This window comes from Pan troglodytes, chromosome 10, assembly GCF_028858775.2.
Source record: "Pan troglodytes isolate AG18354 chromosome 10, NHGRI_mPanTro3-v2.0_pri, whole genome shotgun sequence".
In the NCBI taxonomy this organism is placed as follows: Eukaryota; Metazoa; Chordata; class Mammalia; order Primates; family Hominidae; genus Pan; species Pan troglodytes.
The window spans coordinates 108,962,135-108,977,586 of record NC_072408.2 but is presented as its reverse complement, the minus strand read 5'-3'; the positions used below and the strand labels follow the sequence as shown (position 1 = coordinate 108,977,586).

Here is a 15,452-nt window from a genome sequence, read left to right as displayed (position 1 = left end):
GGCTTGAGGGTCAGGGAATATGAGCGTACCTACAGAGGTCATTTGCTGACCTTCCCCCAAAGACATCCACAGATCTCTGAGGCTAAGCTCTTCTCAGGATTAACCATTTCTGCTCCTCACCCCAGGTCTCTGATCCTGTCTTCCAGATACTTGCTCAGTTCATGAGAAAGCAAGCCCTGAATCAAATCTCTCTACTTAGTCTCCAGTTACAATCTAAGGCCTTGTATGCTCCGAGATGCCCATGGGCCCTGAATCCATTTTCCTTAGGAGAGGAATCGTAAGTAGGGAGTGAAGAGGGAAGGGGCACTGTTTAAGTGACCACATTCCCAAAATTGCCCTGACTTAGCTTTATCTTAATTCCTCATAATCCCTACCTTATTTCAGCTACAACAAATATGAAACAAAGAAACTTTATCAGGATTATGAAAATTCAGGATCATGACATTCAAAACTGTTTGGAATATTCTAATATGTACCTTGAAAGAGACTTTTAGCAAAAATTGGGATTATACTTAGTGCATTTTTGAGAAATCAATCTAGGGATATGTTTTCCTGTCTACTTTTTCCCCGCACTGGAAATTTCCCTAGAACAAACAATAGTATCAGAGATTAAGTTGTTGATCTTCCACGGTTAAAATGCAGAACATTTTCTACTTCATGTACTACCATCTTAGCAGCTTCAATTTTACTCCTGATGACATGATGACATTTGGAGAGAGTCTCCCACAGAGACAACCTCAAACTTGTACCCTGATATATATCATACTATAACTTAACCCACTCAAATGAGGAAACTTAGACAAGGGCGAGGAATAGAAGGAAAACAATGTGCCCGAAGACCTCAGGTAGATTATACTGTCACTGGTTTTTAAGATCTTTGTTGTCCTACAATCCAGTACTGATATATGATTAAGCCTCTCTAAATCAACTATGTGAAAAATAGACAAAAATCATCTCTGTAAGCAAGCAAATAAAATATAGCTAAGGAAGAATTTAAAAAGCTATCTTTACAAGTATCCTTACCATAGTGTAGTTGTACATGTGTGTGGATATGTTTTGAGGAAGCTGTAACAAGGCAAAGGTTTTTACGATAGTTCAATGAGGCAAAGACAGCAAGCTGCCTGCCAATATCCATTCTCCCTTTCTTCCCTAGTAATAGAGCTTTTGTTTTTATTCTGGCAAGATATTACCCAGAATAAGATCTATATTCTCCATCCTCCCTTGCAGTTTGTTGCAGCCATGTGACTAACCTTTTGGCAATAAGATGAAAGAAAAAGCTATGTACCCTTAAGAGAAAAGCAAAGTGCTGTACTTCCTTACTACTTCTTGGTACAAGGAATACCAATATAATGAATATAATGGCTGGAGCTCCAACAGTCATCTTGGACCATAAAATGGTCTTGAGGGTAGGAACCAAGGACTAAAATGGGCGAGCAGAATGATAGAAAAAGTCCAGGTCTCTGATAACCATGGAGCTATCATATCAGTCCTGGTTGCATATCTTTAGACATCTTACATAAAAGAGTTATACTTCTATTTTTCTCTAAATAACTATTGTAGTGGAGGTTTCTATTATAATCAGCTAAAACACTGTTCTCAAGTATTGTGTTGAAATATTTATAAAATAATTGATTATCTTACAAAATATAGCAAACATTTTCTTCTAATTCCAGCTTCAGTTATTTATTGCCACGATTTAACTACTACTTTATTGGCACTCAGTAAATGTTCAAATAACTAAAAATATTTCCAACACTTTAAAAATAACTAGATACACCCAAATATATTCTAAAACAGTTTATAAATTCTAACGTAGACAAAACCAAACTGCAAGGGATACTACTCCATTTAATTTTTACATTTATACTCCATTAAGAAAATGCTTGTGCAAAAAAAGAATAGTCTATTATCTCATGTATATTGCATAATACTATTTTCATAAAATAAATGATACCTATATGTAGTAAAATAACATTATTAATCCATAGAAAAAGTCATACCAATCACTTATCCAACATATGCCAAATGAACAGATGCACATTAAATCAAGAAAGTGAATACAAAAGCAATCTTTGACATGATTCAAAAAGAAATCAGGCATTTGGGACTAATTTCTTTGTTAAGAATTTTTGATCTAATAAGAAGCTATTCGTATAGCAACTAAATAACAATAACACAAGTCCAAGAAAATTTACCACAAAATCTTTCTTTCAAGTAATAAGTAGCTTTCAGGTAGCTAAATTTTCCCATTTTTAACATGATTCACAAAGCAAAAACATTACCAAGTTACTATAACTGGTGATACTATAATTCAAAATAAATAGAGCTAAATTTTAATTTGATTAAAATAGAATTGTTTAAAAAATACTTACAGGAGATATTGTGTTATAATTTTCACAATTAGAAGTCAAAGCCCTACATTTTTGATAAACATCAATCAGATCTAACATATTACTATTCTTCAAGAAATCATCATAAATCTTCCTAACGTCCTCATAATGGTCAGTCACGTCCATGTTTTCAACTGGTAAGTTCAATTTCTCATGGAGCAAGTATTTCCACGTCAATAAAACATCACTGAGAGAGACTGTAAATTCTCCACTGTGCTGAAAAAGATAATGCCAAAAAAAAAAAAATAAAGTTGGGTATCAGAATATTCAATAACTTATAACTGAGATAAGAAATACAAATTAAATTTTGGTAAAGTCTACATTCAATTTTTGTGGGTTTGAAGAGAACACCCAAGTTGAACTATGAGACAATTTTGGAAACCAGATATAAAAGAAAAAGGTTTTCATGATTTTATAAAATATGAACAACTAAGGCAAGTTTGCACATGATAAAACTGGTAAATACATAGCCGCTGTTACATTTCTTGAAATTCGTCAAATTTCTTCTACCTAAAATGGATGGATGGGTGGGCAGTAAACTATACTTAAGTACTATTGATGGGGGAAAATTTTTATTCTTTTTAGTTCCTTTTCGTTCTTTTGGCTAATCTATTTTTAATCTCGTATTTAAAATTCTCATTGCCATAGTGAATTCCCATATATCATAATATTCCAAGGGTTTAGTCTAAAAATATGGTCATAAAGATTAATTTTTTTATTTTATTATTATTATACTTTAAGTTTTAGGGTACATGTGCACAATGTGCAGGTTAGTTACATATGTATACATGTGCCATGCTGGTGCGCTGCACCCATTAACTCGTCATTTAGCATTAGGTATATCTCCTAATGCTATCCCTCCCCCCTCCCCCTACCCAACAGTCCCCAGAGTGTGATGTTCCCCTTCCTGTGTCCATGTGTTCTCATTGTTCAATTCCCATCTATGATTGAGAACATGAGGTGTTTGGTTTTTTGTTCTTGCGATAGTTTACTGAGAATGATGATTTCCAATTTCATCCATGTCCCTACAAAGGACATGAACTCATCCTTTTTATGGCTGCATAGTATTCCATGGTGTATATGTGCCACATTTTCTTAATCCAGTCTATCATTGTTGGACATTTGGGTTGGTTCCAAGTCTTTGCTATTGTGAATAGTGCCACAATAAATATATGTGTGCATGTGTCTTTACAGCAGCATGATTTATAGTCCCTTGGGTATATACCCAGCAATGGGATGGCTGAGTCAAATGGTATTTCTAGTTCTAGATCCCTGAGGAATCGCCACACTGACTTCCACAATGGTTGAACTAGTTTACAGTCCCACCAACAGTGTAAAAGTGTTCCTATTTTTCCACATCCTCTCCAGCACCTGTTGTTTCCTGACTTTTTAATGATTGCCATTCTAACTGGTGTGAGATGGTATCTCATTGTGGTTTTGATTTGCATTTCTCTGATGGCCAGTGATGGTGAGCATTTTTTCATGTGTTTTTTGGCTGCATAAATGTCTTCTTTTGAGAAGTGTCTGTTCATATCCTTTGCCCACTTTTTGATGGAGTTGTTTTTTTCTTGAAAATTTGTTTGAGTTCATTGTAGACTCTGGATATTAGCCCTTTGTCAGATGAGTAGGTTGCAAAAATTTTCTCCCATTTTGTAGGTTGCCTGTTCACTCTGACAGTAGTTTCTTTTGCTGTGCAGAAGCGCTTTAGTTTAATTAGATCCCATTTGTCAATTTTGGCTTTTGTTGCCATTGCTTTTGGTGTTTTAGACATGAAGTCCTTGCTCATGCCTATGTCCTGAATGGTAATGCCTAGGTTTTCTTGTAGGGTTTTTATGGTTTTAGGTCTAACGTTTAAGTCTTTAATCTATCTTGAATTAATTTTTGTATAAGGTGTAAGGAAGGGATCCAGTTTCAGCTTTCTACATATGGCTAGCCAGTTTTCCCAGCACCATTTATTAAATAGGGAATCCTTTCCCCATTGCTTGTTTTTCTCAGGTTTGTCAAAGATCAGATGGTTGTAGATACGTGGCATTATTTCCAAGGGCTCTGTTCTGTTCCATTGATCTATATCTCTGTTTTGGTACCAGTACCATGCTGTTTTGGTTACTGTAGCCTTGTAGTATAGTTTGAAGTCAGGTAGTGTGATGCCTCCAGCTTTGTTCTTTTGGCTTAGGATTGACTTGGCGATGCGGGCTCTTTTTTGGTTCCATGTGAACTTTAAAGTAGTTTTTTCCAATTCTGTGAAGAAAGCCATTGGTGGCTTGATGGTGATGGCATTGAATCTATAAATTACCTTGGGCAGTATGGCCATTTTCACCATATTGATTCTTCCTACCCATGAGCATGGAATGTTCTTCCATTTGTTTGTATCCTCTTTTATTTCATTGAGCAGTGGTTTGTAGTTCTCCTTGAAGAGGTCCTTCACATCCCTTGTAAGTTGGGTTCCTAGGTATTTTATTCTCTTTGAAGCAATAAAATTATGTTTCATTACTATTACTAGGAAAGCAAAACATCAGTGCTAAAACCTTGAGCCACTGCTTCTTGGCCTTTTGGCTAAGATCAAGTGTAAAACCTTGAGCCAGAGATTAATTTTGATTCTTCTCAGTTCATGGACACATGAAACTGTAACAAACAAGTGCTAAAAAGACACAGGTTTCTTTCTATAAGTTGTCAGATGTTAGTAATCAGGCAAAATTATTCTTTTTCTTTCTCTTTTTTGACAGAATTTCTATCTTTCCCACGAGAAATAAAACAGATTATAACTTGGCTACAGTGACATATATTTGCTTAGAGACCCACTAATGTTACCAACATGTTTGCATGCTAATATTTTATCTAACTATAATGCTTTCTTTAAAGTCTTCTTCAACATCTGCATAATAAATTCTCTCAGTGAACAAGTTGAAGGTTTTTTTTATTGATTCCATTCTGCTCCCTCATTAATATTCTAGAAATTAATAATGATGCCTTCCAAAAGCTGCCAGCCCTAATTCAGCAAAAATTAAATTCTAACTACTCCTTTTTAATACACCATGAGTACTAAATATTTTTAAGTATCCATATATGATTTATGAAATGTAATACATTGCTGTCTTCTATAGTTAAGTTCCTTTAATATTTTAGTAGTTTCCACTAACACCAAGATCTGTCAACTCATTGCATTTGAAGATGGGTGGGTATTCAAGTACAACTATAGTTCACTAGAACTAAACTACAATATAAACTTTACACAACAAAAACAGAAAGAAATCAAGTACTCCTAAATATTATTTCTATATATTTGACCCTTTTAAATCTATGTTTTTATACTTCCTATAATAATTAGCCACTGGTAGTACTTACTATCCAGATTTAAGACTAAGTGTCCAAACTGCCTTAAAATAAGCAGCTCTTTACTCATCTATACAAACACAACTAAAAAAATTATCCTCATTGTCCTTAGTGCAGGGGCCTGTTGTGTCATGAAAATCGAAATTAATTCTATTTCATGCAACTAGTTCAACGAATAACCAAAAACAAAAAAATCAGTAACTCTCAAACGTTGGATCTATTCTCCAAATGTAGGACATACTTGTAATTTTCCAGCATTGTACCAAAAACTGTACACTTACTCCCCAACCCCACAAAGGTTACACATCAGAAAATTTCCAAATGCTATTTAAATTAAATAAATCCAGTTATTTAGAGTTTTAAAACTAAACTGTTTTATCTCAAAAATTCCTAACACTATTTTTAGTCTGACATCCTTCATGTTTAAAATAAATTAAGATTTTGTGTAATGTAAATGCACAACTTATTCTTACCCTTTTGACTATAACTAGTTAAAGTAAAACTATGCAAGCTCTTGATCTTGTGAGAAAAAGTTTTGACTAGATTAACAGTGTTTATACTGGGATTGTAAAAACATTTTAAATCCAAATAAAAATGCACTCCAGATATCAGTTTTCATGATCAGGTGCCCACCATGACAGCATATTCTATTATTCAAACCAGTAACAACTGATTGAGAGAGTCTGTGGTCAAATCAGAAAATATTTTGCTAGGAAAACATGCCAGCTGGCTAATATATGAAGGAAGTTCAAAATGTTCACCACTTTAATTCTCTGATGGACATAAGAAGGATTGTATTGCACAAGAATAAAATGAGAAAATCAAGAGTTACATATTTTCCAGAGCATTCGTACTTTGTACATTATATCATATTTTTCTAATAACTCAAAATTTTAAATAAACTTTACATTTTTAATTGACTAGACATTTTGTTGTCATTAAAGAAAAGATAGGTCTACTTAAGAGCACTAATGGGCTATGTGACCTTGGGTAAGATACTGAAACCCCTGAGTCAGTTTCCTTGGTTATAAAATGAGATTACACAGATTAAATAACATCTGACAAATGACAGGTAATCAAAAATGTCAATTTCCTTTCTCTTCTCCTATTTAAAGTAAAATCATTGTTTTGAGGGGAAAGAGGGGTGATAAAATGCAATACAATTTTAAAAACCTGTTTCTTCTTGTTAGATCACAGTTACATCATTTTCAAATCGGACAGTCAATCACAGGTACTATAATTGCTTTCCATAAAGGTATAAAATTAATACCTTCATCTGTTTTATGCAATGGAATACTGTAAGTTTCTCAATAAGACGATTTAAGGCAAAAAAAAAAATAGCCTCTATTAACATGATTGTCAGTCAGATGCAAACTAAGAAGCTAATTCCAAAGAAAGAAAGCCAAAATATTAATTGCCTCCTAATGAAGTCATATACATTTGCCATATAATGAAGTCAAAAGTCCTCAATGAATCTATAAAGGTTACATTTTTAGGAGGAGGTTCCAAGATGGCCGAATAGGAACAGCTACAGTCTACAGCTCCCAGTATGAGTGACGCAGAAGATGAGTGATTTCTGCATTTCCAACTGAGGTACCGGGTTCATCTCACTGGGGCTTGTCAGACAGTGGGTGCAGCGCACAGAGCATGAGCTGAAGCAGGGCAGGGCATCACCTCACCCGGGAAGCGCAAGGGGTCGGGGAATTCCCTTTCCTAGCCAAGGGAAGCCATGACAGACGGTACCTGCAAAATCGGGACACTCCCACCCTAATACTGTGCTTTTCCAATGGTCTTAGCAAACGGCACACCAGCAGATTATATCCCGCACCTTGCTAAGAGGGTCCCACGCCCACAGAGCCTCGCTCACTGCTAGCACATTAGTCTGAGATCGAACTGCAAGGCAGCTGGGGGTGGGGGGCGTCTGCCATTGCTGAGGCTTCAGTAGGTAAACAAAGTGGCCTGGAAGATCAAACTGGGTGGAACCCACCACAGCTCAAGGAGGCCCACCTGCCTCTGTACACTCCACCTCTGAGGGCGGGGCATAGCTGAACAAAAGGCAGCAGAAACTTCTGCAGACTTAAACATCCTGTCTGGCAGCTTTGAAGAGAGTAGTGGTTCTCCCAGCATGGAGTTTGAGATCTGAGAACGGACAGACTGCCTCCTCAAGTGGGCCCCTGAACACCAAGCAGCCTAACTGGGAAGCACCTCCCAGTAGGGGCCGACTGACACCTCATACGGCCGGGTGTCCCTCTGAGACGAAACTTCCAGAGGAAGGATCAGGCAGCAACATTTGCCGTTCTGCAATATTTGCTGTTCTGCAGCCTCCACTGGTGATACCCAGGCAAACAGGGTCTGGAGTGGACCTCCAGCAAACTCCAACACACCTGCAGCTGAGGGTCCTGACTGTTAGAAGGAAAACTAACAAACAAAAAGGACATCCACACCAAACCCCATCTGTACGTCACCATCATCAAAGACCAAAGGTAGATAAAACCACAAAGATGGGGAGAAACCAGAGCAGAAAAGCCAAATATTCTAAAAAGCAGAGTGCCTCTTCTCCTCCAAAGGAATGCAGCTCCTCACCAGGAACGGAACAAAGCTGGACAGAGAATGACTTTGACGAGTTGAGAGAAGAAGACTTCAGATGATTGGTAATAACAAACTTCTCTGAGCTAAAGGAGGATGTTTAAACCCATTGCAAAGAAGGTAAAAACTTGAAAGAAGATTAGACGATCAGCTAACTAGAATAAACAGGGTAGAGAATACCTTAAATGACCTGATGGAGCTGAAAACCATGGCACGAGAACTATGAGATGCATGCACAAGCTTCAGTGGCCGATTCATCAAGTGGAAGAAAGGGTATCAGTGATTGAAGATCAAATTAATGAAATGAAGCGAGAAGACAAGTTTAGAGAAAAAAAGAGTAAAAAGAAACAAACAAAGCCTCCAAGAAATATGAGACTATATGAAAAGACCAAATTTACATCTGATTGGTGACGGGGAGAATGGAACCAAGTTGGAAAACACTCTGCAGGATATTATCCAGGAGAACTTCCCCAACCTAGCAGGGCAGGCCAACATTCAAATTCAGGAAATACAGAGAACTCCACAAAGATACTCCTCGAGAAGAGCAACTCCAAGACACATAATTGTCAGATTCACCAAAGTTGAAATGAAGGAAAAAATGTTAAGGGCAGCCAGAGAGAAAGGTCAGGTTACTCACAAAGGGAAGCCCATCAGACTAACAGCGGATCTCTCGGCAAAAACGCTACAAGCCAGAAGACAGTGGGGGGCCAATATTCAACATTCTTGAAGAAAAGAATTTTCAACCCAGAATTTCATAGCCAGCCAAACTAAGCTTCATAAGTGAAGGAGAAATAAAATCCTTTACAGACAAGCAAATGCTGAGAGATTCTGTCACCACCAGACCTGCCTTACAAGAGCTCCTGAAGGAAGCACTAAACATGGAAAGGAACAACCGGTACCAGCCACTGCAAAAACATGCCAAATTTTAAAGACCATCGATGCTAGGAAGAAACTGCATCAACTAACGAGCAAAATAACCAGCTAACATCATAATGACAAGATCAAATTCACACATAACAATATTGAACTCAAATGTAAATGGGCTAAATGCTCCAATTAAAAGACACAGACTGACAAATTGGATAAAGAGTCAAGACCCATCAGTGTGCTGTATTCAGGAGACCCATCTCACATGCAGAGACACATATAGGCTCAAAATAAAGGGATGGAGGAAGATCTACCAAGCAAATGGAAAACAAAAAAAAAAAAGCAGGGGTTGCAATCCTAGTCTCTGATAAAACAGACTTTAAACCAACAAAAATCAAAACAGACAAAGAAGGCCATTACATAATGGTAAAGAGATCAATTCAACAAGAAGAGCTAACTATCCTAAATATATATGCACCTAATACAGGAGCACCCAGATTCATAAAGCAAGTCCTTAGAGACCTATCAAGAGACTTAGACTCCCACACAATAATAATGGGAGATTTTAACACCCCACTGTCAACATTAGATAGATCAATAAGACAGAAAGTTAATAAGGATATCCAGGAATTCAACTCAGCTCTGCACCAAGCGGACCTAATAGACATCTACAGAACTCTCCACCCCAAATCAACAGAATATACATTTTTCTCAGCACCACACCACACTTATTCCAAAATTGACCACTAAGTTGGAAGTAAAGCACTCCTTAGCAAATGTAAAAGAACAGAAATTATAACAGACTGTCTCTCAGACCACAGTGCAATCAAACTAGGACTCAGGATTAAGAAACTCACTCAAAACCACTCAACTACATGGAAACTGAACAACCTGCTCCTGAATGACTACTGGTACATAACAAAATGAAGGCAGAAATAAAGATGTTCTTTGAAACCAATAAGAACAAAGACACAACACACCAGAATCTCTGGGACACATTTAAAGCAGTGTGTAGAGGGAAATTTATAGCACTAAATGCCCACAAGAGAAAGCAGGAAAGATCTAAAATCGACACCCTAACATCACAATTAAAATAACTAGAGAAGCAAGAGCAAACACATTCAAAAGCTAGCAGAAGGCAAGAAATAGCTAAGATCAGAGCAGAACTGAAGGAAATAGAGACACAAAAAACCCTTCAAAAAATCAATGAACCCAGGAGCTGTTTTTTTGAAAGGATCAACAAAATTGATGGACCACTAGTAAGACTAATAAAGAAGAAAAGAGAGAAGAATCAAATGGACACAATAAAAAATGATAAAGGGGATATCACCACCGATCCCACAGAAATACAAACTATCATCAGAGAATACTATAAACACCTCTATGCAAATGAACTAGAAAATCTAGAAGAAATGGATAAATTCCTGGACACATATACCCTCCCAAGACTAAACCAGGAAGAAGTTGAATCCCTGAATAGACCAATAACAGGCTCTGAAATTGAGGCAATAATTAATAGTCTACCCACCAAAAAAAATTCCAGGACCAGATGGATTCACAGCTAAATTCTACCAGAGGTACAAAGAGGAGTTAGTACCATTCTTTCTGAAACTATTCCAATTAACAGAAAAAGAGGGAATCATCCCTAACTCATTTTATGAGGCCAGCATCATCCTGATACCAAAGCCTGGCAGACACACAACAAAAAAAGAGAATTTTAGACCAATACCCCTGATGAACATCCATGCGAAAATCCTCAATAAAATACTGGCAAACCAAATCCAGCAGCACATCTAAAAGCTTATCCACTAAGATCAAGTGGGCTTCATCCCTGGGATGAAAGCCTGGTTCAACATACACAAATCAATAAATGTAGTCCATCATATAAACAGAACCAAAGACAAAAACCACATGATTATCTCAATAGATGCAGAAAAGGCCTTCCACAAAATTCAACAGCCCTTCATGCTAAAAACTCTGAATAAACTAGGTACTGATGGGACGTATCTCAAAATAATAAGATCTAATTATGACAAAGCCACAGCCAATACCATACTGAATGGGCAAAAACTGGAAGTATTCCCTTTGAAAACTTGCACAAGACAGGGATGCCCTCTCTCACCACTCCTATTCAACATAGTGTTGGAAGTTCTGGCCAGGGCAATCAGGCAGGAGAAAGAAATAAAGGGTATTCATTTAGGAAAAGAAGAAGTCAAATTGTCCCTGTTTGCAGATGACATTATTGTATATTTAGAAAACCCCATCGTCTCAGCCCAAAATCTCCTTAAGCTGATAAGCAACTTCAGCAGTCTCAGGATACAAAATCAATGTGCAAAACTCACAAGCATTCTTATACACCAATCACAGACAGACAGAGAGCCAAATCATGAGTGAACTCTCATTCACAATTGCTACAAAGAGAATAAAATACCTAGGAATCCAACTTACAAGGGATGTGAAGGGCCTCTTCAAGGAGAACTACAAACCACTGCTCAATGAAATAAAAGAGGACACAGACAAATGGAAGAACATTCCATGCTCATGGACAGGAAGAATCAATATGGTGAAAATGGCCATACTGTCCAAGGTAATTTATAGATTTAATGCCATCCCCATGAAGCTACCAATGACTTTCTTCACATAATTGGAAAAAACTACTTTAAAGTTCATATGGAACCAAAAAAGAGCCCAAATTGCCAAGACAATCCTAAGCAAAAAGAACAAAGCTGGAGGCATCACGCTACCTGACTTCAAACTATACTACAAGGCTACAGTAACCAAACAGCATGGTACTGGTACCAAAACAGAGATGTAGACCAATGGAACAGAACAGAGCCCTCAGAAATAATATCACACATCTACAACCATCTGATCTTTGACAAACCTGACAAAAACAAGAAATCGGGAAAAGATTCCCTATTTAATAAATGGTGCTGGGAAAACTGGCTAGCCATATGTAGAAAGCTGAAACTGGATCCCTTCCTTACACCTTATACAAAAATTAATTCAAGATGGATTAAAGACTTGAATGTTAGACCTAAAACCATAAAAACCCTACAAGAAAACCTAGGCAATACCATTCAGGACATAGGCATGAGCAAGTACTTCATGACTAAAACACCAGCCAAAATTGACAAATGGGATCTAACTAAACTAAAGAGCTTCTGCACAGCAAAAGAAACTACCATCAGAGTAAACAGGCAACCTACAGAATGGGAGAAAATTTTTGCAATCTACCCATCTGACAAAGGGCTAATATCCAGAATCTACAAAGAACTTAAAAAAAATTTACAAGAACAAATCAAACAACCCCATCAAAAAGTGGACAAAGGATATGAACAGATACTTCTCAAAAGAAGACATTTATGCACCCAAAAGACACAAGAAAAAATGCTCATCATCACTGGCCATCAGAGAAATGCAAATCAAAACCACGATGAGATACCATCTCACACCAGTTAAAAAGTCAGGAAACAAAAGGTGCTGGAGAGGATGTGGAGAAATAGGAACACTTTTACACCGTTGGTGGGACTGTAAACTAGTTCAACCATTGTGGAAGTCAGTGTGGCGATTCCTCAGGGACCTAGAACTAGAAATACCATTTGACCCAGCCATCCCATTACTGGGTATATACCCAAAGGATTATAAATCATACTGCTATAAAGACACACGCACACATATGTTTATTGCGACACTATTCACAATAGCAAAGACTTGGAACCAACCCAAATGTCCAACAATGATAGACTGGATTAAGAAAATGTGGCACATATACACCATGGAATACTATGCAGCCATAAAAAAGGATGAGTTCATGTCCTTTGTAGGGACATGGATGAAGCTGGAAACCATCATTCTGAGCAAACTATCTCAAGGACAGAAAACCAAACGCTCCATGTTCTGACTCACAGGTGGGAACTGAACAATGAGAACCCATGGACACAGGATGGGGAACATCACAAACTGGGGCCTGTCGTGGGGTGGGGGGAGCGGGGAGGGATAGCATTAGGAGATGTACCTAATGTAAATGACAAGTTAATGGGTGCAGCACACCAACATGGCATATGTATACATATGTAACAAACCTGCACGTTGTGCACATACACCCTAGAATTAAAAAAAAAAATCTTTAGCAGTATATAACTGCTAGAGAGGCATTATATAATTCAAGCTAAAAAATTTTCCCCCTCAAAAAACATGCTAAAAGCCTAAAACTTAAAGGGTATTTTAATATCTTTTCTTTTCTCCCACTTTAACAGTTGAGAAAAAACAAATATGCCATTAGACAGACTAACAACTCTACTAGGTATTCAAAAGTTTTACTGTAGTCAAATTCAGCTGTAAGAATTATACTTTAAGACTCATGTTCTCAAACTTCAGAGAATTAAAAACTTACGTGGTGGTTCACGCCTGTAATTCTAGCACTTTGGGAGGCCGAGGCGGGTGGATCACGAAGTCAGGAGATCGAGACCATCCTGGCTAACATGGTGAAACCCCGTCTCTACTAAAAATACAAAAAATTAGCCAGGTGTGGTGGTGGGTGCCTGTAGTCCAGCTACTCGGGAGGCTGAGGCAAGAGAATGGCATGAACCCAGGAGGCAGAGTTTACAGTGAGCAGAGATTGCGCCACTGCACTCCAGCCTGGGTGACAGAGTGAGACTCTGTCTCAAAAACAAACAAACAAACAAAAAAAAACACAAAACAAAACAAAAAAAAAACCAAAAGAGAAATCTAAATAGAGCTCAAACAAAGGATAAAAAATATAAGTCATGGATATATACAACCAACTCTATCTACTTTCAATTACTATATGCTACTCACGAATGCACCTGCAGACATATAGGTATGTTGTTTCATATTGCTTGGAAGTCAGAGCACAGTTGAAGATGCCTAAGCTAACTCTGTATGTGGAAAGTTGAAATAAAACTGAACTGCAACCTACCACACCACTACACATGTGCACACACATACAAGAACCGTGAAAAGCTCAGTTGCAACTCACCTCTTCTTTCCCACCCAGAGTCTGAACTTTCACACTGAATTATGTGAATTAGCAAGTAGAAAATTAGCAAGTAGAAAGAAACACTGAGTGACTGCTACATAAACAAATCCTGAAGAAAAACTGACTTGGATTGAATATTTCAGTATGTAAAAATTTTTACAATGAGGGTTAAATGTTTTTCAGGGTGTATTTCCACTTAGCTTGTTGATAAAATCTACTTATTTCTTTAAAAGTAAGTCATAAATAAATGAAAGGAGGTGATTTGAATATAGTCTGATTCCAGAATAACAGCCTTCAATCACTATACAATATTGATGCTGAAAAATTGCCTCAATTCCTCTCTCATTATTTTCCAGTGTATGGTCACCAAGGTTTAACCCTTAGCTAGTCTATTTATTCAATATTCTCATAATCCATCATTTACCTTAGTACTATTTCCTCACACTACTAAAGAAGAATAAATTAAAATAAAAATAGGGTATCTAGCTTAAGTTACTGAGTGAACAATGGCACATGCCAATACGACTAAGAATATGAACGGGAAGGTCAGTTGAAAAAGCAAACAATGTGCTCTATTTTAAAAATTGATGTGGGAGAGACTCCCATCTCAAAAAAAAATGATGTGGAAACAGTACAGGGACATCAAGGTAAAGATGATCATACTGGATTTAAGACTCAGTAGAATGGTATCTCACATAAATGCAGGTAGAAGAATGTAAGGGAAATGCATCCAGTGAAAGTAGGTAAAATGGAGAAAAGCTAAAACTTGTAGGTAAAACTAGAAGATACTGAAATAATTAAGATCACTCCACCCCCAAATTATGCCACCTGGTAAAATGAAAATCTAGGCTAAAAGTACTTGAAAAACAGCAGGTGCAAGATGATCACTATGAACTTCCTTCCATTTCTTCAAAACAGAAGACAAAATTCCCATGTGAAAGATACCCTCTTTATACAAGTAACAGTCTTATCATCAAGGAGTATAAACTGAGGTCCAGGGAAATCTATACAAACCTTATTAAACTAATCTTTATTTCCTGGCCACTACTCCATCCAAATAAACACCCAAGTTCCTTTGCCTTGTCATTTTTTTTTTTTTTTTTTTTTTTTTGGAGACGGAGTCTCTGTCTCCCAGGCTGGAGTGCAGTGGCGCGATCTCACTGCAAGCTCCGCCTCCCGGGTTCACACCATTCTCCTGCCTCAGCCTCCCAAGTAGCTGGAACTTCAGGCGCCTGCCACCACACCCGGCTAATTCTCTCATATTTTTAGTAGAGATG

The 15,452-nt window shown here is 37.3% G+C and overlaps 1 protein-coding gene across 49 annotated transcripts in view; it reads right to left on the bottom strand.

The window, feature by feature from the left end:
- Positions 1-15,452, bottom strand: part of PARPBP (PARP1 binding protein) — a 268,079-nt gene that overhangs the window by 46,680 nt on the left and 205,947 nt on the right. For 35 of the 49 annotated variants that reach the window (XR_010148429.1, XR_010148423.1, XR_010148431.1 and 32 more), the window contains one exon: positions 2,373-2,606. Coding sequence is in view for 40 of the 49 variants with exons in the window: in XM_054663475.2 (XP_054519450.1) it covers positions 2,373-2,606 (234 nt within the window). In the remaining 9 variants the exon portion in view is untranslated. The remainder of the gene's footprint in view (positions 1-2,372; positions 2,607-15,452) is intronic. The other 14 variants (XM_063787037.1, XM_063787053.1, XM_063787054.1 and 11 more) reach the window with 1 other exon arrangement.